This window comes from Anomaloglossus baeobatrachus, chromosome 3, assembly GCF_048569485.1.
Source record: "Anomaloglossus baeobatrachus isolate aAnoBae1 chromosome 3, aAnoBae1.hap1, whole genome shotgun sequence".
Taxonomy (NCBI): Eukaryota; Metazoa; Chordata; class Amphibia; order Anura; family Aromobatidae; genus Anomaloglossus; species Anomaloglossus baeobatrachus.
This window is the reverse complement of record NC_134355.1, coordinates 40,606,112-40,632,975: the sequence shown is the minus strand read 5'-3', so window position 1 is coordinate 40,632,975 and position 26,864 is coordinate 40,606,112. Positions and strand designations below refer to the sequence as shown.

At 46.1% G+C, this 26,864-nt stretch overlaps 1 protein-coding gene across 1 annotated transcript in view; it reads left to right on the top strand.

Annotated features, from left to right (window-relative positions):
* Positions 1–24,891, top strand: part of PROX1 (prospero homeobox 1) — a 135,049-nt gene extending 110,158 nt beyond the window's left edge. Inside the window, exon 5 of the mRNA XM_075339142.1 lies at positions 23,341–24,891. Coding sequence (XP_075195257.1) covers positions 23,341–23,526 — 186 coding nt within the window. The 3' untranslated portion in view covers positions 23,527–24,891. The remainder of the gene's footprint in view (positions 1–23,340) is intronic.
* Positions 24,892–26,864: the final 1,973 nt, after the last annotated feature.

The window sequence follows — 26,864 nt, the reverse complement described above, 5'->3', positions numbered from 1 at the left end:
TGGCTGTAAGGGCTAAAAAAACACAGGAAAAAAACGCCCCAACAATTGACACACTGAAGATTTTTTTCTGCACCAAATGTGCAAGGAGAAAAAAGCAACGTGAGCACAGCACTTCAGGCATCTCATAGACTTTGCTGGCTTCAGGATAGGCATGCAGATTTCTCAAAAACCGCATTAAAATCTGCATTAAAAAAAAACGCACCATGTGCACATATCCTAAGGGGGTGTCCTGTTAAAACACATTATTTCCTATCCACAGGATAAATGGATCCATAGCATTTACACTATTAAAAAATACCTCATTAATTATTGCTTAAATCTGATAACGAAAAAACAAAAGAAATGACCTCCACAAATGTAAGATACTGATATAATGGATGATATAAGATAAGCAAATAAAAATGGGAAAATCCAGCTCACCTATCAATAAAGTGCATGGATCCGAAATGCCAATAGATCCAAGAAAAGACCAAAAAGAGGATCGAACACATAAAACTATAAACATTTATTTCATCCTTTAAAAAAACATTGCAAAAAATGGAAAGTCAATGTGGCAATAATGAGATAAGAACCATTGTGGTTCTAGTTTACGCGTTTCGAGGCAGCATGCCTCTTAGGCATAACCAGGTATGACTAAGAAGCATGCACCGCCTCGAAACGCATAAACCAGAACTACGGTGGCTTTTATCGCCTTATTGCGACATTGACTTTCCATTTTTTGTAATGTTTTTTTAAAGGATGAAATGAATGTTTATAGAGAACGGGTTTGGTGATAGAGAGGAGGGTGGAGATGTAGGGGGTGCCGCACTGTGGAGAGCTTTGTGGGTGAGAGCAAGCAGTTTTGAATTGGATCCTGTGATATATGGGCAGCCAGTGCAATGACTGGCACAGAGAGGAGGCATCCGATTAACGGTTAGCCAGATAGGTGACCCTGGCTGCTGCATTAAGGATGGACTGTAGAGGAGAGAGTCTAGAAAGGGCGAGACCAATTAATAGAGTTAAGGCCTCTTTATACGCTGCGACATCGCGCAAGCGATCTTGTTGGGGTCACGGAATTTGTGACGCACATCCAGCCGCTTTAGCGATGTCGTTGCGTGTGACACCTATGAGCAATTTTGAATCGTCGCAAAAACGTACCAAATCGCTAATCGGTGACATGCCCCCCTATTCTCGATTATCGCTGCTGCTGCAGTAACGATGTAGTTCGTCGTTCCTGCGGCAGCACACATCGCTATGTGTGACACCGCAGGAACGAGGAACCTCACCTTACCTGCGCCCGCCCGCCATAAGGAAGGAGGCAGGTGGGCGGGATGTTATGTCCCGCTCATCTCCACCCCTCCGCTTCTATTGGGCGGCGGTTCAGTGACGCTGCCGTGACGTCGCTGTGACGCTGAACGAACCGCCCCCTCAGAAAGGAGGCAGTTCGCCGGTCACAGCAACGTCGCTAGGCAGGTAAGTAGTGTGACTGGTCCACGCGATGTTGTGCGCCACGGGCAGCGATTTGCCCGTGTCGCACTACCGATGTGGGCGGGTAGGCACGCTAGCGATATCGGTCACGATATCGCAGCGTGTAAAGTGGCCTTTAGAATAGTCAAGGTGAGAGTGAATCTGGGACACGGTGAGGGTTTTTGTCTTTCATTGCTGGTCACTGGGAATCTAATTAGCCACTTATTGTTAGGAAACCTAATAAAAAAGATTGCTCAAGAAAGCAAAAAAAAAAAATACTTGGGGGAATAGAATAGGAACAAAAATGGCCACTTTTCACCTGGTGCCAGATCTTCTTTAAAGGGATTATTAGAAACACTATAAGGCCCCCTTCACACGCACGTGAAAAAAACGAACCGTTTTTTCACGGGCGTATTAAAGGGGTGGTTTGCTCCCCGTGTGCCGTGTTTGTGGCACATGCGTGTTCTCTGTGTGTTATACGTAATAACACACGGAGAATGGAAAGTCTCACCTTACCTGATTCTTCCTGAGCTGTCTGTGGTGCTGAATGACAGTGTCCGGCACAGGCCACGCCCCTCTGATGCTGCTTCCGGCCCCCAGTGAAGAAGATGCGTTGTTCAAATTCACTGGGGGACGGATGCAGGTGACAGCCGAGGCAGAGACTGCAGGGCTGGTGGAGGTGAGTATGTGTTTTTTTTATTTTTACAATGACACGTGTGTTTCTCCGGCGCGTATCACGTGGGACCGCATCCACACTACATCCGTGTGGTACGGGTGCGGGCCGCGTGACACCCGTGCTGCCGTAGAAAAACGGACATGCCGCCGTATGGAGCACACGAGCTCACGTCTGCTCCACACGGAGGCACAGGCCAATGGCTGAACACGTGCGTGCACATAAACCCATTGATTTTAATGGGTATACGTGTGCCCGTGTCTCTGGTACATGCGGGAACAGACCTAGCACGTACCGGTACACGTGCGTGTGAAGGGGGCCTAAGTGAGTTGAGTATGGAGAGATTCTGATTTGGTCCCAAATCTAAAATCTCACGTTCTTTCTCTCTGGACAGCGTCAATTAGAACATTTTTTTTTGTATTTTTTTCTAAAGAAACTGATGCCCCACTCGCCCCCTCCACCCATGATATTTTTTATTTTGAGGTTGTATTTGAGTCTTCTTTCCTTATTACGACTAAGTTACTCACTAAAGATGCATTTTAGGCTACTTTCACACTTGCGTTGGACGGCTTCCGTAGCATTGCGTAGTGTGACGGATGCAACAGATGCTACGGATCGTACAAAATAACGGAAAGCTTTTTTTTTTCTTCTTTACAGTTTTACCGGCAACAGACTATTGTGAACGATCAGCTGATCGCTCTCAATAGCAGACGGCCGGTTGCTCAGCTGAGCGCTCTCACATGCCGGCGACCGGTCGCTCAGCTGAGCACTCTCACATGCCGGCGGGCGAGCGCTCAGCTGAGCGATCTCACATGCCGGCGGCCAGTCATGCCGTCGGCCGGTCGCTCAGCTGAGCGCTCTCACATGCCGGCGGCCGGTCGCTCAGCTGAGCACTCTCACATGCCGGCGGGCGAGCGCTCAGCTGAGCGATCTCACGTGCTGGCGGCCGGTCATGCCGGCGGCCGGTCGGTCAGCTGAGCGCTCTCACATGCCGGCGGGCGGGCGCTCAGCTGAGCGATCTCACATGCCGGCGGCCAGTCATGCCGTCGGCCGGTTGCTCAGCTGAGCGCTCTCACATGCCGGCGGCTGGGCGCTCAGCTGAACGTTCGGCCACCGAGAGACAAAATAAAGTTTGTGATTTGTTTGTGAAAAAGAGCATGCGCAGTGAAATCCTACGGATTGAGCTGCTCAAAAAAACATTACATGCTGCGTTTCTTCCGCCCGACGCAGCGTCAAAATAACGACGCTGCGTCGTCCAGCGGATGCAACGCTGACACTTGCGTTACAGTGCGTCGTCCATCAAGTCTATGGAGAATAGCGCAGTGCGGTAACGGACTGCGCTATTCTCCATAGTGACGGACTGCGCTGAACGCAAGTGTGAAAGTACCCTTAGCTAAACCCTCTTTTTAATTTTGAAAATTAATTCCTTTCACCCTCTTAGTAGGCCATGGTGGGCCTTTCCAAGTCCAAAAGAAGACAACACCTACTGCTCTGTTAAGAGGAAAGGTTTCTCCTCAGTCAATATTTACAGGACAAACAGCAGGGGATAGCAGCGTTTACTCAAGGGAATCATGTGCACATAAGGGTGAATGAATCCTCGGTAGAGAGTGAAAACTGTTTGTCTCATTTCCTCAGGTATCATTTGATCTTATTTTTTTCCTCTGCAACCTTTGATTTGATAGTTGTTGTTTTTTTTGTTTTGTTTTTTTACCAAATTCATATGTACTGAAAACTATCAAGCTACTGAGAAAAAGTAAAAAATGTAAGTGTGTGCAGAGCCTGACACATGGGAGTGATATAATACAACCGTTAGCCATAGGAAGAAATGAAACAGTGCCTCTAGTGGACAAATATTTTATTGCATGCTAAAAAAAAAATCATCTTCAAAATAATCTAAAAAATATTTTTTTTCCCCAGAAACAATAGTTAATATAGTCGCACCCAGGCACTGGAACCTAGGGTGATCTCTTTGGCCAATATGATAAGACCATTATCACTAAAGACACTTGGTAGTACGGAGCCCTGATGGACATTTTGCATTGGGGCCGACAAACTTCTGTCTGGAAAGCAATAAAAAAAAAAAAAATTCTCATAATATCAGAGATTATTTTTTTTAAGAGAAAAGGTCAATTAGAAATAATCACAAAAAGTTCACAAGCAGATTTTTTTTTAGTTTTTAAGCAATTATAAAAAAGGTTTTACAGGCCCTAAGACAATGTACGTTCTCAGCTGCAGGCCATCCAAATAGTGAGTTCAGCGGGAGGGGTTTTTATTTTATTTGTTTAGGGTTTTTTTTTTTTTTTGCAATTCATGATTGTAAAACCCATCTGAAATATTCATACAGAATTGTCTGAGAAGCAGTTTGTGTTTTATTTACTGCGCAGGAGAACAGCCTCAGTGGATTAGTTCTACAATACCCGTAACAAAAGCACGACAGCTGATGCATGTGATGTTAGGAGGTGACAAAACAGTTAAAGTATGCTGCTGGCTACAGGCAAGCAGTCAGCAGATGCAGACAAAAGGATTTGTGACAAGAATAACTTGAGCAGTCAAGAGTATCCAAAATACCAATACCCTTTTCTCCTTGACATTGTCTTCTCCTTACTGTCAGCATTGTATTGTCCTTTTATAGGCAAGAAACCTATAACTCAACACTTATCCAGAGAGGGAAGACTTTCCTAATAGTCCAGCTGTTCTCCATGGAGCCCAAAAATGTCATACTAGGTAGAAAAATAGATGTGGGATGGATAGATAGATGGATAGATAGATAGAGAGATAGATAGAGGGATAGATATATAGATGGATAGATATATAGATGGATAGATACAGTTAGGTCCAGAAATATTTGGACAGTGACAATTTTCGCGAGTTGGGCTCTGCATGCCACCACATTGGATTTGAAATGAAACCTCTACAACAGAATTCAAGTGCAGATTGTAACGTTTAATTTGAAGGTTTGAACAAAAATATCTGATAGAAATTGTAGGAATTGTACACATTTCTTTACAAACACTCCACATTTTAGGAGGTCAAAAGTAATTGGACAAATAAACCAAACCCAAACAAAAAAATTTTATTTTCAATATTTTGTTGCGAATCCTTTGGAGGCAATCACTGCCTTAAGTCTGGAACCCATGGACATCACCAAACGCTGGGTTTCCTCCTTCTTAATGCTTTGCCAGTCCTTTACAGCCGCAGCCTTCAGGTCTTGCTTGTTTGTGGGTCTTTCCGTCTTAAGTCTGGATTTGAGCAAGTGCAATGCATGCTCAATTGGGTTAAGATCTGGTGATTGACTTGGCCATTGCAGAATGTTCCACTTTTTTGCACTCATGAACTCCTGGGTAGCTTTGGCTGTATGCTTGGGGTCATTGTCCATCTGTACTATGAAGCGCCGTCCGATCAACTTTGCGGCATTTGGCTGAATCTGGGCTGAAAGTATATCCCGGTACACTTCCGAATTCATCCGGCTACTCTTCTCTGCTGTTATGTCATCAATAAACACAAGTGACCCAGTGCCATTGAAAGCCATGCATGCCCATGCCATCACGTTGCCTCCACCATGTTTTACAGAGGATGTGGTGTGCCTTGGATCATGTGCCGTTCCTTTTCTTCTCCAAACTTTTTTCTTCCCATCATTCTGGTACAGGTTGATCTTTGTCTCATCTGTCCATAGAATACTTTTCCAGAACTGAGCTGGCTTCATGAGGTGTTTTTCAGCAAATTTAACTCTGGCCTGTCTATTTTTGGAATTGATGAATGGTTTGCATCTAGATGTGAACCCTTTGTATTTACTTTCATGGAGTCTTCTCTTTACTGTTGACTTAGAGACAGATACACCTACTTCACTGAGAGTGTTCTGGACTTCAGTTGATGTTGTGAACGGGTTCTTCTTCACCAAAGAAAGTATGCAGCGATCATCCACCACTGTTGTCATCCGTGGACGCCCAGGCCTTTTTGAGTTCCCAAGCTCACCAGTCAATTCCTTTTTTCTCAGAATGTACCCGACTGCTGATTTTGCTACTCCAAGCATGTCTGCTATCTCTCTGATGGATTTTTTCTTTTTTTTCAGCCTCAGGATGTTCTGCTTCACTTCAATTGAGAGTTCCTTAGACCGCATGTTGTCTGGTCATAGCAACAGCTTCCAAATGCAAAACCACACACCTGTAATCAACCCCAGACCTTTTAACTACTTCATTGATTACAGGTTAACGAGGGAGACGCCTTCAGAGTTAATTGCAGCCCTTAGAGTCCCTTGTCCAATTACTTTTGGTCCCTTGAAAAAGAGGAGGCTATGCATTACAGAGCTATGATTCCTAAACCCTTTCTCCGATTTGGATGTGAAAACTCTCATATTGCAGCTGGGAGTGTGCACTTTCAGCCCATATTATATATATAATTGTATTTCTGAACATGTTTTTGTAAACAGCTAAAATCACAAAACTTGTGTCACTGTCCAAATATTTCTGGCCCTGACTGTATATAGATGGATAGATAGATATATAGATAGATGGATAGATATATAGATGGATAGATAGATAGATAGATAGATAGATAGATGGATGGATGGATGGATGGATGGATGGATAGATGGATAGATAGATAGATATATAGATGGATAGATAGATATATAGATGGATAGATAGATATATAGATGGATAGATAGATGGATAGCTAGATGGATAGATAGATATATAGATGAATAGATAGGTATAATAAGTATTGAACACGTCACCCATTTTTAAGTAAATATATTTTTAAATGTGCTATTACATGAATTTCTCAACAGATGTCGGTAGCCACCCATCCAATCCACGGATGCAAAGAAATCAAACCATAGATGTCCATAAATTTAAGTTTTGTGTAATAATGAGAAATTATACAGGGAAAAAGTGTTGAACACATGAGGAAAGAGAGGTGCAAAAAGCCATGGAAAGTCATGACACCAGATACAATCTATCACTAAATTAGAAAACAATCCTGCCACTTAGCGAAAAATAATATCAGCTGGTTCAACTGATGGCCTATAAAAAGGTGTCTCATTACCAAAGTGCCACACAAGAAACATTTCATGATGGAGAAAACCAGTGAGCTGTCTCAACAACTCCGAAGCCTTAATGGTGTAAAACATATTGATGACATTAGTTACAGAAGAATTTCTAAACTTCTCAAGGCTCCAGTGAGTACTGTTGGGGCGATATTTTGGAAGTGGAAAGGATATCATTTCACTATAAACCAGTCACAAACCAGATGCTCCTAGCAAAATTTTACACATAAGTGAGAAAAGAATTATCAGAAGAGTTGTCCAAGAGCCAAGAACCTCCTATAGAGAGCTACAGAAAGACCTGGAATCAGCAGATGTAATTGTTTCAAGGAAACCAATAAGTAATGCACTCAACCTCCATGACCTGTTTGCGCGCTCACCACACAAGACTCCATTGCTGAGGAAAAAGCAGCTTCAAGAGCATTTAAAGTTTGCTCAAGAACAAATATACAGTGGAACCTTGGATTACGAGCATAATTGGTTCCGGGAGTGCGCTCTTAAACCAAGTTACTCTTATAACAAAGCAAATGTTCCTATAGGAAATAATTGACACACAGACAATTCGTTCCACAACCCAAAAATATTTACTGTATTTATACAACTTATTACAGTAATACAATATAATGTCCTGTATTCATATAAAATTATTACAGTACACTAATGCAAAATACTGTACAGTAAAAGCATATAAAGCAGATTAAACTGTATGTTAGCTTACAATGGAATTGATGGTGTGTGAGAGGTACAATACAAGCAATGCTCTGTACTGGTTATCAATAAGAAAGTACAATAATGTATCCACAAATGCATATTGATAGACATGCTATATAGTATATACTGTACTGTGCAGTGGTATACTGTGTACAGTACATATGCACAAAACGTTACCTCCAGAGCGGGTCAGTGTGTGGCGAAAGGACAGAACCGGAAGTGTGCATGATGGGAATTTGCTCTCAAACCAAGTTACACATTTTTAGAAAGCTTTGCTTGTCTTGCAAAATGGTCTCAAACCAAGTTACTCTTAACCCAAGGTTCCACTGTATTTACTTAGACAATTGATAGATGGATGGATGGATAGAGGGATAGATAGAGAGAGAAGAAAGATAGATAGAGAGATAGATAAAGGGATAGATAGATGGATAGAGGGATAGATAGAGGGATAGATAGATAGATAGATAGATAGATAGATAGATAGATAGATAGATAGATAGATAGAGGGATAGATAGATAGATAGATAGATAGATAGATAGATAGATAGATAGAGGGATAGATAGATAGAGGGATAGATAGATGGATAGGGGGATAGATAGATAGATAGATAGATAGATAGATAGATAGAGGGATAGATGGATCGGGGGATAGATAGATACATAGAGGGATAGAGGGATAGATAGATGGATAAAGGGATAGATAGATGGATAGAGGGATAGATAGATAGATAGATAGATAGAGGGATAGATAGATAGATAGATAGATAGATAGAGGAAAGATAGAGGGATAGATAGATAGATAGATAGATAGATAGAGGGATAGATAGATGGATATGGGGATAGATAGATACATAGAGGGATAGAGGGATAGATAGATGGATAGAGGGATAGATAGATAGATAGATAGATAGATAGATAGAGGGATAGATAGATAGAGGGATAGATAGATAGAGGGATAGATAGAGGGATAGATAGATAGATAGATAGAGGGATAGATAGATAGGTAGATAGAGGGATAGATAGATAGAGGGATAGATAGATAGAGGGATAGATAGATGGATAGAGGGATAGATAGATAGAGGGATAGATAGATAGATAGATAGATGGATAGAGGGATAGATAGATAGAGGGATAGATAGATAGAGAGATAGGGGGATAGATAGATGGATAGAGGGATAGATAGATAGATAGATAGATAGATAGATAGATAGATAGATAGATAGATAGATAGATAGATAGATAGATGGATAGAGGGATAGATAGATAGAGAGATAGGGGGATAGATAGATGGATAGAGGGATAGATAGAAGAATAGATAGATAGAAGAATAGATAGATGGATAGATAGATAGAGAGATAGGGGGATAGATAGATGGATAGATAGATAGATAGAAGAATAGATAGATAGATAGAAGAATAGATAGATGGATAGATAGATAGAAAAAGATATAAGATAGATAGATCTCAGAAGGCTGAAAAGAGACATTGAATTCAACCTATATTCTGTATATACTGATAGATATGGGATAGATATAGATAGATAATAGATAGATAGATATAGATAGATAATAGATACAGTAGATGGATGGATGGTGTAATCCCAGTAGATATCGAACGTTTTACTCTTATACGGTATGTAAAATAAAGAAGATGTAAGAATTGTTACTTCTGAGAATCCCTGAGATACATCCCTGCAGACCCATGTACATTTATTGTATATTTTATATATTTACTGGTTGGGGCGAGGACAGGACATAGCCCACAATCTGCAATAGGTGCTTGCTCATGTAGTAGATGTCATATTGAATTTTTGAGCAATATTTGCACAAGTTGAAGCAGCTATGATCCTCTGCTGGTCATCAGGTCTAGGACCCAGCCAGCTATTATGATTCACCTTCCTAGCAACTATGTCTTCCATATTTAGAGACTGGTCCACAGCCCCTGCATCCTCTTTCCTTACAGTTGGGTTGAGGGAGGATTGAATCCATCCACACAACGCTCATGTTATCCGATCATAGCAGAGCGCGGGTAGCTGAGAGCCAACAAGCCAGCATATATTTTTCGAGTGGTCAAAAAGAGCCGCTGTTTCTTCAGAAAATAGGAGAGGCTGTCTTCCGTTTAACCTTTGTAATTCCCCTTCTATTCTCCATAACATTCATTCAGCTGCCAAGAGCGCTTGGCAAGGCAGGGGCAGTGCACACGTTCCAGTGACCGCTAACCTTGGTATGTCCTGACACTTATGATGTGTATCTGCAGGACACAGAAGGCAGGCAGGCTGCTATGTCAGGCTTTTATTATGGACTGCAGATGCTGGGGACAGTCAGTTTAATAAAACAAATCAGCCTTGAAGGTAAAGCAACTGAGAAGGAGGAGGAGTGAGGAGAATCTTGTGCCGCATGATTGAAATAATGCAAAATCTCCCATGAAATATAAACCATCTCTCGACTAAGGGGCATTGGGCTATTTCTTCAAATTTCTCTTCAAAAACAATAACAAAAAAAGTTTTCTCAAAAATATATAGAAGGGATACACAATCTAACCAGCAGCTTCCTCGGCATTGTGGAGTAGCAGGGTGCTTTCACACATCCAGTTTTTGCCGTCAGCCACAATCCGGCGAATATCGGATAAAACGGATCCGGCGCCGGATGCGTTTTTTTCCGCATGTGCCGGATCCGGCAAAATTTCTATGTCTAGCCGGAAAGGACGGAGCATGGAACGTTTTTTGGCAGCGGCGCCGTCCAGAATCATGTACAATGAAAGCCTATGGGAGCCGGATCCATCGTAATGCGGCCTACAATGCATTACAGCGACAAATTCCATTATGGAAAAATTATATTTATATGATTCTAGCAAAATATCAGTGGCTTTGCTCATGGAAAATGATATGTTAAATTGTTGGTTACACTGGCTAAGGTTACATTTCTAGTTTCACTCTGAAGTTGACATATTCAGGGTTTAATTTTTTTTTCAACTCTTTTTTGTTAGTTTGGCGTTTAACAGTTGTTTATTGGTTTATTTTTACAAATTTGTCGTAACACTGAGGTGACCAACTACTATATTTTGAACAAATTTTTACTAAAAATTAAAACTTATTCTCATAAAAAAATTGAGACAAAGGAGTAAGATTGAGTTACAGATACACAGCTGCCTGTTCTTTTGCTTTTTGGTAAACACAGATTTTGTTTTACCTTCAGGTTCATTTAGCCTATCATAACTGTCAGTTGTGACCTATAGTGCTGAATTGGATTGTAGTGAAAAGTTTCCAAACTCAAGTCACCCTGCCTATGTCTCTGCAGTGGCTATAGGCAACCAGAATGATCTTACTGTGAGGCAATCTTCATAAATGAGGCCCTAGTTAATTCTGCAGTGGCTATAGGCAACCAGAACAATCTTACTGTGAGGCAATTCTCATGAAGCCACAGTTAATTCTGCAGTCGCTATAGGCAACCAGAACAATCTTACTGTGAGGCAGTACTCAGAAATGAGGCCCCAGTTACGTCTGCAGTGGCTAAAGGCAACCAGAATGATCTTACTGTGAGGCAATCTTCATAAATGAGGCACCAGTTAATTCTGCAGTGGCTAAAGGCAACCAGAATTATCTTACTGTGAGGCAATCTTCATTAATAAGGCCCTAGTTAATTCTGCCGTGGCTATAGGCAACCAGAACAATCTTACTGTGAGGCAATTCTCATGAGGCCACATTTAATTCTGTAGACGCTATAGGCAACCATAACAATCTTACTGTGAGGCAAGCTTCGTAAATGAGGCCCCAGTTACGTCTGCAGTGGCTAAAGGCAACCAGAATGATCTTACTGTGAGGCAATCTTCATAAATGAGGCCCTAGTTAATTCTGCAGTGGCTATAGGCAACCAGAACAATCTTACTGTGAGGCAATTCTCATGAAGCCACAGTTAATTCTGCAGTCGCTATAGGCAACCAGAACAATCTTACTGTGAGGCAATACTCAGAAATGAGGCCCCAGTTACGTCTGCAGTGGCTAAAGGCAACCAGAATGATCTTACTGTGAGGCAATCTTCATAAATGAGGCTCCAGTTAATTCTGCGGTGGCTATAGGTTATAGTGATTCTATAGACATTAGGGAAAACTTTCTGCCAGTGAGGGCAGTCAGGGAGTGGAACAGGCGACCACGGGAGGTGGTGAGCTCAATCAATGGAAATCTTCAATCGGAATTTTGATATAGCTGGGATGATTTAGGAAAACCTGCACTCGCAGGGGGTTGGACTCGATGGCCCTTGAGGTCCCTTCCAACTCTACCATTCTATGAAAACAATCTTACTGTGAGGCAATACTCAGAAATGAGGCCCCAGTTACTTGTGCACTGGTTGTTGACAGCCATTGCTATGGTTACAGGATTTTAGCTATCAGCCCCACCTTAGCGACTATATGGTTGCTGCCCATTTAAGAGCGACTCTTTGTGCGCCGTTGCCTTAAATCTTTAAGACCCCTTGACCAAAAAAACTGGTTTCTTTTCAACACGCAGATGTGGCGCCCCTGACCTGGTCAGGCACCACTGAGTACTGCACCCATGCTGGGGACAGTACAATACAGGTAATCCAGAAGGCTGACAGGGGTGTGGTACACAGGCGCATAGTGATCAGGTCTCACACATGTACCCATGAGAGGACCCCTGGGGATCCCAGGAGGGGGAAAAGCCTTGACCTTCACTGGAATAGTGGAGGGGGCCAAAAGCCTCCATCTCCTCTCAAGGGGTGTGGTAAGAGAATCTGGTTGCTAGGTGGCGTAGGCAAGAACAGGAGAGGAGGGGCAGTGAGTCAGTTAGAGCAGAACTCCATAGGGCTCAGTGAGGAGCAGACCTGTGGGGCTGTTGCTGTCTAACAGCGCCCGCGCAGTGGCTACTGACGGGGGAGAACGGTCAACTAGGAGTGCTACCCGAAATCCATCTTCAGCTAAAGAGAGAGCAACGGAGTGGGAAGTAAGGAGACTGCTAGAGAGTACCAGGCCCAAACGGGCGGCAGATCCCGAAGCGGAGATAGATCCAGCTTTCTTTTGCTAAACCTGCCGGTGTGGGGCTCTCAAAGCCCACGCCACAACACCACAAAAGCCGCAGCCACGTAGCCACAGTTAGGGCCCATAGGTCACAGGAGGCAAGCAGCTGGAGTGGCCTGGTCCAGGCGACAAGCACACGGCAAACGAAGGGGAGAGAGGCTGCAGCATCTTCCCTGGGTGACCCCCATAGGGACTCAAAGTCGGGGTCACCCCAAACCACCAAGGGCTAAGGAAGGCGAGTTGGTAGTCACCCTCATAAAGTCAGCCTGAAGGATACCTGGTTCCCACCTGGTTCATCTCAGCTACGCCCGGGCTACTCACCCTGCCATCAAATGTGAGTAAAGCCCTTGAAAGACAGTTCTGCCTGTGTGAGTCATTCTGCGACTTGTAGTACTACGCATCTACACTGGACCCTGGGGCATGCCTCACTCTCAGGAGGCTACTACATCTGACTGCACATATCATCAGCCCCAGGCACCCCTAACCTGCAGTGGCGGTCCCCACTGACCGCAATACTGAGAGTGGCGTCACGACAAGAAGAAGATCTCCTACCTGTGACCAGATCCAGCTACGTGGAGTCCCTGAAGGTAATGCACCGACACATCACTGGTGGGGCTTCACATCTGGCGTCACGAACAGGATAAGGACTAGACCTGTTCAGACAGGTGACCATGTGCCTGGGCGGTCCGCTTGAAAAATTGGAAGCGCCGCCATATTGCCACCATGAAAAGCGCGCTGAAAAACAACAGCAGCCCGCGCTGGAAGAAGTTACCGCCCACGAAGAGGTGTGGCTACCCAGAGATCCCCTGCAGAGTTCTGACCTCGCTTGTGAAGAAAGTGGAAGCGTCCAGAGACGTCGGGACAGAAAGGGAGCCACAAGCCTGCTGCTGGGAGAGGAGCTGCTGAAAGAGGCAGAGCAGAAACTGAACAGCTTGCTACTAGAGGCAACGGCGAGTCCACAGCTGGAGAATCGTGCAGAAGACGGCGCAGAAGAAATGGCGTCTGACCGCAGAAACCCAGAACCGGGCTCCGCTGCCTGGTGGTATCGAGAGCTGGCCCAGTTCTGTGACCGACTGGAGACCCGGGTCGTGGAGCAGATCAGAGAAGAACGTATGGAACTTCTGGAGATGGCTGCCGCGGTTCAGGCCTATGAGAGGGGAACCGCACGACGAGTGCCAGACCGGACGGCGACGACTCAGACCCCGATGCTGCTACCGATGGGTGAGTCCAGTGTTGCCCCTGCCGGCCCGGATGCCCTGACCCCTGCTGCCACGCCCGCGGTCCCTGAAGAGGCGCCCGGCGCGGCGACGCTGAGCCAGGCCGCAGCCACGCCAGGTGCGGCCCGCCAAGCCCAGGCCGCCGCAGCGATGCCCTGCCCGGCCCGCCAAGACCCGGCCGCCGCAGCGATGCCCTGCTCGGCCCGCCAAGCCCCGGCCGCCGCAGCGATGCCCTGCTCGGCCCGCCAAGCCCCGGCCGCCGCAGCGATGCCCTGCTCGGCCCGCCAAGCCCCGGCCGCCGCAGCGATGCCCTGCTCGGCCCACCAAGACCCGGTCCCTGCAGCGACGCCCAGCCCAGCCTGCACAGATCCCATCACAGCTGCGTCGCCGATCCAGGCCGCCGCCGTACAGGGCGCGGCCCGCCAAGACCAGGCCGCCGCCAAACAGGGCGCGGCCCGCCAAGACCAGGCCGCCGCCATGCAGGGCGCGGCCCGCCAAGACCAGGCCGCCACCATGCCAGGCGCGGCCCGCCAAGAGATTGCATCACCATTTACCCCGGCCTGCAAGGCCAGAGCAGACACCGCTCCCCAGTCCAAAGAGGTCCCTGCTAGGAAGTCCCTGATAGGAGAGGACCCCGAATACTGGAAGCTGAAGGCTGACCTAGAGGCCCAGTTCCCACAAGAGATGGTGGATCGGTATCTGCTCCCTCCGCACACCCCCAAGAGGATTCCAGCAACCCCTGCAGTAACCACGCCAAAGAGTCCCCCGCCTGGGCCTGCTGAAGAAAGCCCATCCCCAGCACTGCCACCAAAGGAGTGCCAAGAAGAACTAAGGGGGAGAGGAGGCCAGGAAGCTGAGGAGCTGACTCCGGAGCCACCGGCAGTGGAGCAATACTCAGAGCCGGAGATGTTACCCTATTCCCGTTGGGATGAGGAGGACTTGACACCGTCTGCTGACGAAGACCAGCCCAGAAACCTCACCTGGGGCCCTGCAGGCATTGAGGTAACAGCCCAGCAGAACCCAGCCCGCAAGACAAGGCGTCGCAACAGACCAACGCTGTCCCCTGCACCACAGTCTCCAGAGCAGAGAGAAGTCACAGCCAGAGACCTACAGGAGAAAAGGTTCCTGAGAAGAGCCAAAGCCCAGGTTAGAGGACCCCTTTGCAGAGGAGTAGTAGAGGATTTCAATTTGAGAAGTGGATATGGATTCATTGTAGCCCCTGGTATCAAAGAAGGGATATTTGTCAACAGAAGAGATGTGAACGCTCATCTGCCTAGAGGACACCCTGGCAGAAACTTAAAGATGGGAAATACAGTACAATTCACTATGCATGAAGGCGAAAGAGGATTGTATGCGCTTGATGTAGTGCCATGTCCCAAGGAAGAAAGAAAAGACAGAGATACAGAAACAGATGCAGCAAAGGAAACAGATGAAGATCAAGAAAGAAAAGACAAGGAACCTACAGATGAAACTACCTCAGACGACGACAAAGAGCAAGAAAGCAGCAGGTGCCGCAGCCCAACAGGCCCAAGCCCTGGTATGGAGGAGTAAAGGAAAGTAAGAAGTTCAGCAGTTAGAAAGTTAAAGTTTTGAAAAGTTTGTTTTGCAACGTTTACGTTTAAGCATGTGCCCACAAAAACTATTGTGAGAAAACCATAAACCTTAAGGCTATGAACTGGCTATAGCCACAAACTCTCGCAGTGTAAATAGTTACACCAAAAGGGCACCACCACCACCAGAGTCAGCCTGTTTAGGGGCTTGGCTCGTCTGCAACCAGGGGGCCCGTCCGTATATAGGGCCTTGGCTTACCTGCAACCAGAGAGCATGCCTGTTTATGGGGCCTGGCTCTCCACCACAAAGAGGGTACCTGGTCAGCACCAACTGTGGAGGCTGCCTCTGCATCCTGCCAGAAGAGGCTGAAGGCGCGGATCCACCAGGCCAGGTATACCCTGAAACCACCAGCCCATGTAAGCCGCCTCTACATCCTGCCAGAAGTGGCTGAAGCCGCGGCCAACGTGAAAGGGTTTTGGGTGGGTTAACGGACTTGTGGGTGGAGGGTGGTGATGTATGGTACCTGGTGCTTTTAAATGTTTTACATGTTTTAATGTTTTATGCATTTTAAAATGTTGTCTTGCAGCCCGAGGACGTGCTGGTGATAACTAAGGGGGAATGTGGCGCCCCTGACCTGGTCAGGCACCACTGAGTACTGCACCCATGCTGGGGACAGTACAATACAGGTAATCCAGAAGGCTGACCGGGGTGTGGTACACAGGCGCATAGTGATCAGGTCTCACACATGTACCCATGAGAGGACCCCTGGGGATCCCAGGAGGGGGAAAAGCCTTGACCTTCACTGGAATAGTGGAGGGGGCCAAAAGCCTCCATCTCCTCTCAAGGGGTGTGGTAAGAGAATCTGGTTGCTAGGTGGCGTAGGCAAGAACAGGAGAGGAGGGGCAGTGAGTCAGTTAGAGCAGAACTCCATAGGGCTCAGTGAGGAGCAGACCTGTGGGGCTGTTGCTGTCTAACAGCGCCCGCGCAGTGGCTACTGACGGGGGAGAACGGTCAACTAGGAGTGCTACCCGAAATCCATCTTCAGCTAAAGAGAGAGCAACGGAGTGGGAAGTAAGGAGACTGCTAGAGAGTACCAGGCCCAAACGGGCGGCAGATCCCGAAGCGGAGATAGATCCAGCTTTCTTTTGCTAAACCTGCCGGTGTGGGGCTCTCAAAGCCCACGCCACAACACCACAAAAGCCGCAGCCACGTAGCCACAGTTAGGGCCCATAGGTCACAGGAGGCAAGCAGCTGGAGTGGCCTGGTCCAGGCGACAAGCACACGGCAAACGAAGGGGAGAGAGGCTGCAGCATCTTCCCTGGGTGACCCCCATAGGGACTCAAAGTCGGGGTCACCCCAAACCACCAAGGGCTAAGGAAGGCGAGTTGGTAGTCACCCTCATAAAGTCAGCCTGAAGGATACCTGGTTCCCACCTGGTTCATCTCAGCTACGCCCGGGCTACTCACCCTGCCATCAAATGTGAGTAAAGCCCTTGAAAGACAGTTCTGCCTGTGTGAGTCATTCTGCGACTTGTAGTACTACGCATCTACACTGGACCCTGGGGCATGCCTCACTCTCAGGAGGCTACTACATCTGACTGCACATATCATCAGCCCCAGGCACCCCTAACCTGCAGTGGCGGTCCCCACTGACCGCAATACTGAGAGTGGCGTCACGACAAGAAGAAGATCTCCTACCTGTGACCAGATCCAGCTACGTGGAGTCCCTGAAGGTAATGCACCGACACATCACTGGTGGGGCTTCACACAGACACACACATTTTCTCCATTATTTCTATAAAGCCTAAATTTGGAGGGGGAGGGGGGGGGGGCAAATCTTATGAATGGGGAGATCTCAATTTTTATTGTTCGCAGTATTTTTAGTCCGCTGTGAAAGTCGGGCAGTGGAAAATTTTGCTCAAATTGGGTGAAAACTGTGGTTTTGTATTCAACGGGCTCTACACACGGATTTTCTGCTTTTTATATATAGATATATACAGTGTATATGTCGCGGGCGGAGGAGGGGACGCTGCGCTCTCCCACTGCTCGGGTCCGGCTGCCGCTGCTGCTGCGGCCTGCTGCTGCTCGGTGGCTCGAGCGATGGGCCGGATCCCGGGGACTCGAGCGGCGCTCCTCGCCCATGAGTGAAAAGGGTTTGGTTGTTGGGATAGTTTATTGTCCGTGACGCCACCCACGGTTGTGGTGATTGTATGGACACCACCGCTGCTCTGTATGGGGATCCCGGGAGCGGTGACAGGGAGCAGCAAAGTTGTTAGTTCTCCCCTCCGTGGGTAGGGGGTGGTTGTCCCGGGGCCCAGTGATGAGGTGGGGGATGCTGGATGGCAGGGCCGGTGCAGGGCTTGGTGAGGTGCAGGGTCGCGGGGGCAGCGCTGTGTCGCACGGCACGGTGGTACTCACTCAGCCTGAGAGGGTGACACAGTTCTCGGTAAAACACACGGCTGGAAAGACGGTTCCCACGGACGGCTGCTGTTGCTTTTCCCCGGTAGTTGACGGTGACGGTCTCTGTCCCTGCACCTAATGAAATGTTGGTAGCGATGGGTTCCCACCGGTAACCCGCTCCGCGGCTTGGATATGGGCCGGAGGAGCCCCTCTTTGCCCGCAGGCGCTGACCCTGAGAAACTGGTGCCTTGGCGGTGGCGGTGTCTCTCTCGAACGGTTGGACTGTTGCCTTCAATCGGGACTTGGTTGTTGGGAGACCCAGAGGTCCCCTTCACTGACGGATTTGGCAAATTCACGGCGACTCCTAGCCTTGCCGGGATCTGAATGGCCCCTGCCAATGGTGCTGGCTTCTCTTCGTATACCGCTCCGGTACCGCCGGGCCACCACCCGTCCACGATCCTTTCGGCAACCTCAAAGCAGCCACTCCTGCAGACAGTCACCGCCGTCTGCTGACCTTGCTGTTCTCAGTCCGGGGCACACACCTGGACGAACTTCAGGCTTTCTCAACTGTCACTTTCTTTTCCACCTTTTCTCCTCTCTCTTGCTCCTCTACCACTTCACTCTTAACCCTCCCTAAACTGATCTGCCTGGTTTTCCCGCCTCCAGGGCTATGTACTCCTCGGTGGGCGGAGCCAACTGCCTGGCCCGCCCCCCTGGTGTGGACATCAGCCCCTGGAGGAAGGCAACAAGGATTTTTGTGTAGCTTTGGTGTACCTATCTGGGGTGTAGGGTGTGGTGGTGTTATGACCTGTGACCCCTGGCTTGCCCAGGGCGTCACATATATATAGAGAGAGAGAGACATTTACCAAAGGAAAAGTCCTAGGAGGTTGTGTCAGCTGTGCATCTAGTGTATAAAATTGGAAAGGAACAAAACCGGATGTTCTGAAAACAGATGCCAAGTGGAAAAAAAAAAGGTTTTGTTCTTAAATGGATCGGTTTGATGCTTTATTTTCCGTTTTGTATCACTTTTTATCCATTTTGCTTCTGGGCATGTTCAGTATGTAAAAATGGATTTGATAAACGTGTGACATAACAGATGACCATCCATCACGAGAGATTTCTCTTTGACTTTAATGTTTAAGAAAAAGTAAATGAAACTAAAAGTGTCGATTCCCTCTCCTGTCTGTTTGAATTGAAAAAAAATAGTTGTGCATACAATGTTGTCTTGCACCAATCATAAAGTTGTCATGACTTTATGCAGTCCTATGTAACTACATAGATCAGGGTTAACTTCTAGCATGGCCAAAAGTTTCCCCAAGAAGTCCACTGTTTGGATGCTTATAGTTCCCCTTGTCTACCTCTTGCTGCCTTTTCTCCAGTGTTGTCATGTACCAGCTATGGTGTAACATGGGCACTAGTGTTATTTCGGCACTGTTATTTCGGCACTGTATATACTGTTTGGCTATAATATATTACACCTGATCTTATGCCTTCAAAAAAGTCTAGAGGACTGATAATGACCAGCTCCTTCGCATCTGTGTCTCCTCAATCAATTGAAGTGTGCACATTTTTGCAAAATTGCCATCCCGAGTTTAAATGTCCGCATAATCCTTATTTCTTCGCTCTTGAGCTTTGCAGTTTACTGTCGTTTGTTTTCAGAGGCCTAATCCCTTAGATCCGCTGGGCCAATTAGCTGTAAGCCTTGACGTTAAATATTTAGATACAATAACCATCTCCAAGAATCCTCCTGATACACTTCCTAAAGTATGATCTGTGCATAAAAGCCTGGGCAGAGTTAGCAGTCAGACACCCGCAGTGCAGAAAAACTATACTGTGCATCAATGTGCAGCGTTTAGTAAAGCTGTACATTGAAGACAGTTTATGTAGTCTAAAGGGGGCTTTACACGCTGCGACATCGCTACCGATATATCGTCGGGGTCATGTCGTTAGTGACGCATATCCGGCGCCGGTAGCGACATCGCAGCATGTGACACCAAGGAGCGACGATCAACGATCGAAAAATCGTTCAAAAACGGTGATCGCTGACACGTCGCTCCTTTCCTTAATATCGTTGCTGCCACAGGTACGATGTTCGTCGTTCCTGCGGCACCACACATCTCTATGTGTGACTCCGCAGGAACGACGAACATCTCCTTACCTGCGGCCGCCGGCAATGCGGAAGGAAGGAGGTGGGCGGGATGTTACGTCCCGCTCATCTCCACCCCTCCGCTTCTATTGGCCGACCGCTTAGTGACGTCGCTATGACGCCGAACGCACCTCCCCCTTGAGGGAGGGATTGTTTGGCGGTCACAGCGACGTCGCAGAGCAGGTATGTGCGTGTGAGGCTGCAGTAGCGATAATGTTCGCTACGGCAGCGATCACCAAATGTCGCATGAACGACGGGGGCGGGTGCTATCGTGCTCGACATCACTAGCGATGTCGCAGCGTGTTAAGCACCCTTAATTCTCATTTCCTAAAAAAAAAAAAGTGATGTGTCACAGCAACCAGATGGCTCCCCTATAATGTTAACCAAATAGGGATTTGGGATAAAGATCCCTATCCAGCAAGCAGCCTGAGTTAAATGGGTTTAATTGGGCTTTAATATTGATGACCTATTCTCAATATCCAGTCGAGGGGTGGGGGACCGGTCTGCAGAATGAAGGTGCTGTTGCACAGCTCCCTGAATTATGTATTGGCTGTGAATTCTACTGTAAGTTCTCTCCCATTTACTCTTCTTGGACAGAACTGCAGCACCATTCATGGCCGCTCTTCAGGTACACTAAGGGGAAATTTTGGGGATAATAGGCAAGCTTAAAACTTTTTCAGGTTGCAATATCCTTAAAGGGAACCTCTCACGTTGTTGTTTTATTATATTAATCCGCCACCGATGTGATTTAAATTATGCAATGTGCATCACTAACATGTTTTTTTTTGTTTTTTTTTAAAAAAACCAAAACATATATTTATCTTTAAAAAAAAGATTTTATACGCTTAGGTGAATGCAGATAAATAGCTTAGGTTTCAGTCATGTGGCGGCAGTTTTGCTGGGATCAGTCACTGTCCCTCAAGTTCAGGCATGATTCTTTTTTTGAACTTATTCACTCTTGTAATTGATTATACCACAGGTCCTTCACCAGCACTTCTCTGCTGAGCTACGCCCATTACAGTCACATGATCGTGACATCAGCACAGGTCCTACAGAACCACTTCTCTTCTGCTGATTAGCACAGGTCCTTCTCTATCACTTCTCTGCTGAGAATCTGCCCATTACGGTCACATGATCGAGAGATTGAGCACAGGTCCTTCACCACCATTTCTTCATTGCTGAGCTCTGGAACTCTGCATTGGAGAAGTGGTTGTGCAGGACCTGTCCTGATGTCACGACCATGTGACCATAATGGGCGGAGTTCAGCAGAGAAGTGCTGGTGAAGGACCTGTGGTGTAATCAATTACAATGCTGGGGGTGTGACTAAGTTAAAAAGAATCATGCATGAACTTGAGTGACGGTGACTAATCCCAGCAAAAATTCCGCCCCTATGACTGAAACCTAAGGTATTTACTGCATTCACCTAACCATATAAAGCCTTTTTTTTTTTAAAGATAAATACATTTTTTTTTAAACCATGGTAGTTATGCATATTGCATCATGTTAAACACATTGGGGAATATTTAATATCAAAAAACGACATCACAAGTTCCCTTTAAGGGTTGCATTTTTTGGAGGGTTTGTGTGGCCACTAAATTCCTCTCCCTTCCCCCACAAACCTAGCTCACCCCTTTTAGTGGAGTAAAACCTGATTTTTAACTCTTCGGCTACTGGTAGGTTCTGGATTTGTAGCAATGGTTGAAGCCAGAAGCAAGATGCGCTCTACTGATGCCGTGGCAAAAGTGGTTGCTTTTGGGGTCTTCTGGATCAGGGGGTTAGGGAAGATTTATAAAGACCCATCTCTTTTTGGAGAGGGCTTCAGATAGGCTGTATCGTTTTCAAGCAGCGCACTGCACTTTTTAATTAGTACAGTGGAACCTCGGTTTTCGAGTAACTCGGTGTGCGAGTATTTCGCTACACAAGCAAAGCTTGCTGTAAATTTGTAACTCAGTTGACGAGCAAGCTTTGCTGTATGAGCAAATACTCACCGCACACACTTCCGGTTCTGTACTTTCACCGCGCTCTGACCTGCTCTTGCAGTCCGCACAAACACACACAAACAACACACACGCACACTCACATATTATGCTCACCTTACCTTCCGTTCCATCATCGTTTTCTTGTAGTCCGCCGGTACAGGATGTGTATCGGGTAACCATCGCGACGATGGAGGAACTTCTGTTGTCAGCCTCTTCTCAAAGGCAGCACGCTGACCAGCCAGAGGCAAGCGGCTCATGCCTTTGACGTCAGCGCTCTGGCAGCGCAAGCTCCTGCATCGGTCGCGATGGTTACCCGATAAACATCGTGTACCAACGAACTTCAAGAACCGGGAGGCCGGCAATGGAACGGAAGGTAACGTGAGCATAATATATGTGTGTGTGTGTGTGTGTTTGTGCATGTGTGGAATGGCACAATAGGGGACCAGGATGGGACATTGAACAAGTTGTGGAACAAATTGTCTGAGCTTCCATTATTTCCTGTAGGAAATGTTGCTTTGCTAGATGACTAACTTGGTTTACAAGCACACTCCCAGAACGGATTGTTCTCGTAAACCAAGGTTCCACTGTATTTGGATGTAAAGTTGCACATTAGGTTTTCAGTCAAAAATATTTGTCCCTCTTAAAGGTATCTTAAAGCTATGGATTTACCTGTGACTTGTGGGAGGTAGTAAAAATACCTGGGTAGTTTATTAGGCTTCCTGTTGCCCTCCCTATCAGTCATCCAGGCTATGTGTCTCTGAATATATGCAGAATTGACCGATAGTTTAGTCCAATGTCATCTATCTGTATTGTATTATTCTGGCAGGATGCCCTTTATACATGTCAGGCGATCTCACACAGCCATCTTGGCATTAAACACGGTGTGAGAAATCTTATAAAGATCTCCGGTCTTCGCGAGCTTATCTTTCTTCCCTATTCTTTTTCCAAAGATGAACATTTGTCTTTAAAGTCCTTCTATTATTAGCCGCCTTTACATGCAGATGACAATAGACATCTGCCATAATTAGAACGTGCAGGTGTCCGGTAAGCCCTCATCTCGCAACGAAGAACTGTCTCACTCCCCTTTGAAGAATCAGGGGGCTAGAAACCGAAAACTTTTATTAATACCATTGTCTCCTTGTATCAGCAGGTTCCGGAGAGATTCCTGGAAGTGGCGCAGATCACATTACGAGAGTTTTTCAATGCCATTATAGCCGGCAAAGACGTTGATCCTTCCTGGAAGAAGGCCATATACAAGGTTATCTGCAAGTTGGACAGCGAAGTCCCTGAAATCTTTCGTTCCCCAAACTGCCTACAAGAACTACTTCACGAGTGATGATTCCACTGCTGGTTCTGAATGTACAAAACTGACTTTTTGCTTCTTTTTCTTTTTTTTATTGCCTGCCCCTGTACTCTCCCCCATTCTTTCACTCCCCCGAAATGTTTGTGTACGTGAGTGTGCATCCATGTGTACTCGACGTACACATGCATATAAAATCTGTCATGTACTTTATTTATATACCCCTTCTTATTAATGATAACATGTGAGTAACTACAATCTCTCATCCTTTACTAAATGTTTTATTGAGCTCCCTGTAATTATTACCGAGCACAATAAGGACGACGAGTCTGACGTGTATATAGTATATTAGGGCATTTAAGAAATGTCTGTGTTCTTTACTGTTACTTTTTTGTCATTCTGTGGATTTTATAATCTTTACTTTTCTATTTTTGTTTTTGTTTATTTCAGCTTGTTTGTGAACTGTATTTATATTTGAGGTCATGTTAAACTGTATTGGTTAATGGAGCATTAGTGGATGTAGCCATGTTGTACGTTAAACCGGTAAAGGTGCCGATCCAGCAGCAGCCATTGTGGAGAGGGTTCCTGCTCCAGTTGACTTTTTTCCTGTTAGTGTGGTGAATCTACACATGGATCCTCCATTCTACAGGCTCATATTATACGCTAGGGCTGTACCCAAAGTAAGTGGTAAGATACTGATCCACCAGCAACCACCGAGTTGAGAGTTCCTGCTTGAGATGACGCTATCCTATGGGTTGAGTGAATCTGCACATGCTTCCCCTGCTTCAGAGGCCCATATTATATGCTGAGACTCTACCAATAGTAACTGTAAAGGTGCCGAGCCACTAGTAGTCCCTTTTGTGGAGTGGGTTCTTGCTTGGATTGACCCCACCCTCATAGGCTGGGTGAATTTACACAGACCTCCCCCATTCCACAAACGGATATGATATTCTAAGACTTTACTCGTAGAAACCAGTAAAGATGCCAAAACACTGGCTGCCCTTGTGAAGGTTCCTTCTTGGGATGGCCCCCTCCCCATGGGTGTAGTATATCTGCATGTGGCTTCCCATTACACAGGCCGATATTACCTGTTAAGCTTCTGCCTATAGTAACTGCTAAGATGCCGACCTACCGGCCGCCATTGTGAGAAAAGTTGCTTCTTGGGATGCCCCCCCATGGGTGTAGTAAATCTGCATCTGGCTTTCCATTACACAGGCCCATATTACATGTTTAAGCTTCTACCTATAGTAACCGCTAAGATGCCAAGCCACCGGCCCCCCATTATCAAGAAAGTTCCTTCTTGGGATGGCCCCCTCCCCATGGGTGTAGTAAATCTGCATGTGGCTTCCCAATTACACCGGCCCATATTACATGTTAAGCTTCTACCCATAGTAACTGCTTAGATGCCGATGCATCAGCAGCCATTGTGGATAGGGTTCCTGCTCGGGATGACCCCATCCTCATAGGTAGGGTGAATCTCTACAGGCCTGCCCTATTTCCCAGGCTCATATCTTATGCTAAGACTTTACCCTGGTACATTTCCATGGCTGCATCCACTGTGTTCAGACAACATCTTTACAATTTAACCCATTATATAACATTGCCAAGTAATGTTCCCACTGCCGTCAAAACGGGAGGAATTCCGTTCTCAACATTTGATCCCGTGTGGTATTATTACTCAGGCGATACAGGAGTAGATTTCAAAGAAATAAGATATGGCACATATAAGAATGGTTACTGTTCTACTGATTCTTAAGCAAATACTTCGATCCTGTATACTGGAAAGTTAGTGTCTCCATCTTGTATATTAAAAGGAGGCTACTACCTGTTTAGGCCAGCAGGGAATTAACCTTATGGCACAAATTTTAGCACATGAGGTGCACGGTGCAGGACACTTGGCGATCTTAATTTGCTTTTAGGTGTATTTATTATAATATTCTTGTTACTGGTTATCTGGGTTCTGGATGACCATTAGGATGTATGTACCAGCTGTCGTGGACAGGGATTGCTGCTCAGGTTGACCCCATCCTCGTGGGTGGAGTGAATCTAAACAGCGCTGCCCCATTCTACTGGCCCATGAGATGAGCCGCATTGGATTTTTCGTGAATACGGGGCCCTTGTCTCCTCTGTGTACATTCCTAAAATGCACTAATTACACCTCTCAGAGATGGGAATATTTAGTGCCTGTTCAGCTGTGTCTTTTTGCATCAACCTGTCTCATATAATGATTGTGCAAATGGCCGCTGAAGCACAGAAATGACTACTGCACAAAAATTAAGCAAAACCCCTTCCAGGGCCAAGGAGTCAGAACACTGTGAACGACATGAAATTCCGGTCATCACTGGAAACTAAAAAGTTAATGCTGCTATCCCCTGTAAGATTAGGGGGGTTAAAAAATGAAATAGTCGCAAGTATGTTACCTTTTTTTTTTTAATAGAAAACCAGCAAAAAGCTGCACATAATTTAATATGTTGAAGCCTGCTCTACTAATTCACTACTGAATCCAACACACACTGTAAGGGACGGATGACTTACCTCATGCTAAAAACCCACTGGGACGGCTGCCTTTGCTGTTGTTGATTGTCGGTTCATTTTTAGCTGTTTTTCATAGACACAAAGATAATTGAGCTGTTTAGAGATGGACATGACTGATATAATGATCATTTTAAACTGGATGCATGGATTCAGAGGCCTTTTTAATGAGGACCTATCACCTGTCATTAACAAGTATTTGTTTTATCTGGTGTAAATGCCGCTGTTCTCCTGAATTCGGCAATGTTTTTCTGTTTTTCCAGTGCCTCTTCATTCCTGAGATATGGGCCTTTCTTTTTTTTATGTAAATCTAGTCTTCATAGCCAAGTGGGCGTGGTAATCAATTCTTCTCTGTAGAAGTCATGCCTATTTGGCTAACAAGGTTAAATTTACTTACAGGGAAGAGAAAGACGTATTTCAGGAATAGAGAGACACAAAAACAAAAGAAAAACCTCTCCAGATTCAGGAGAACAGTGACATTACACCAGAAAATAAAAAAAGGACATATTTATGGCAAGTGATAGTTTTTCTTTAAATTTTTAGAGGGAAGCCAACAACACCTCCTCTATGAGCCAAGTGGATTCCCAATTACACAAGCCCATACTATATGTTAAGCAGCTAAGGCCATGAGCCCACGGGAGAACGCACGTGCGGACTTTTCTGCAGGTATTTCCGCAGGTTCACGCAGAAACTCCCGGAATCCGCAGCTATCGATTGCTGTGGTATATCTGCGGAGTTGTTGCGGTAAACCTGCGGAAACAGTGCCGATTTCATGCGGAATTCCTACGGAATTCCCGCCCTGTATCTCCATAGTGGAGGTGCGGGAATTCCGTAAATAATTC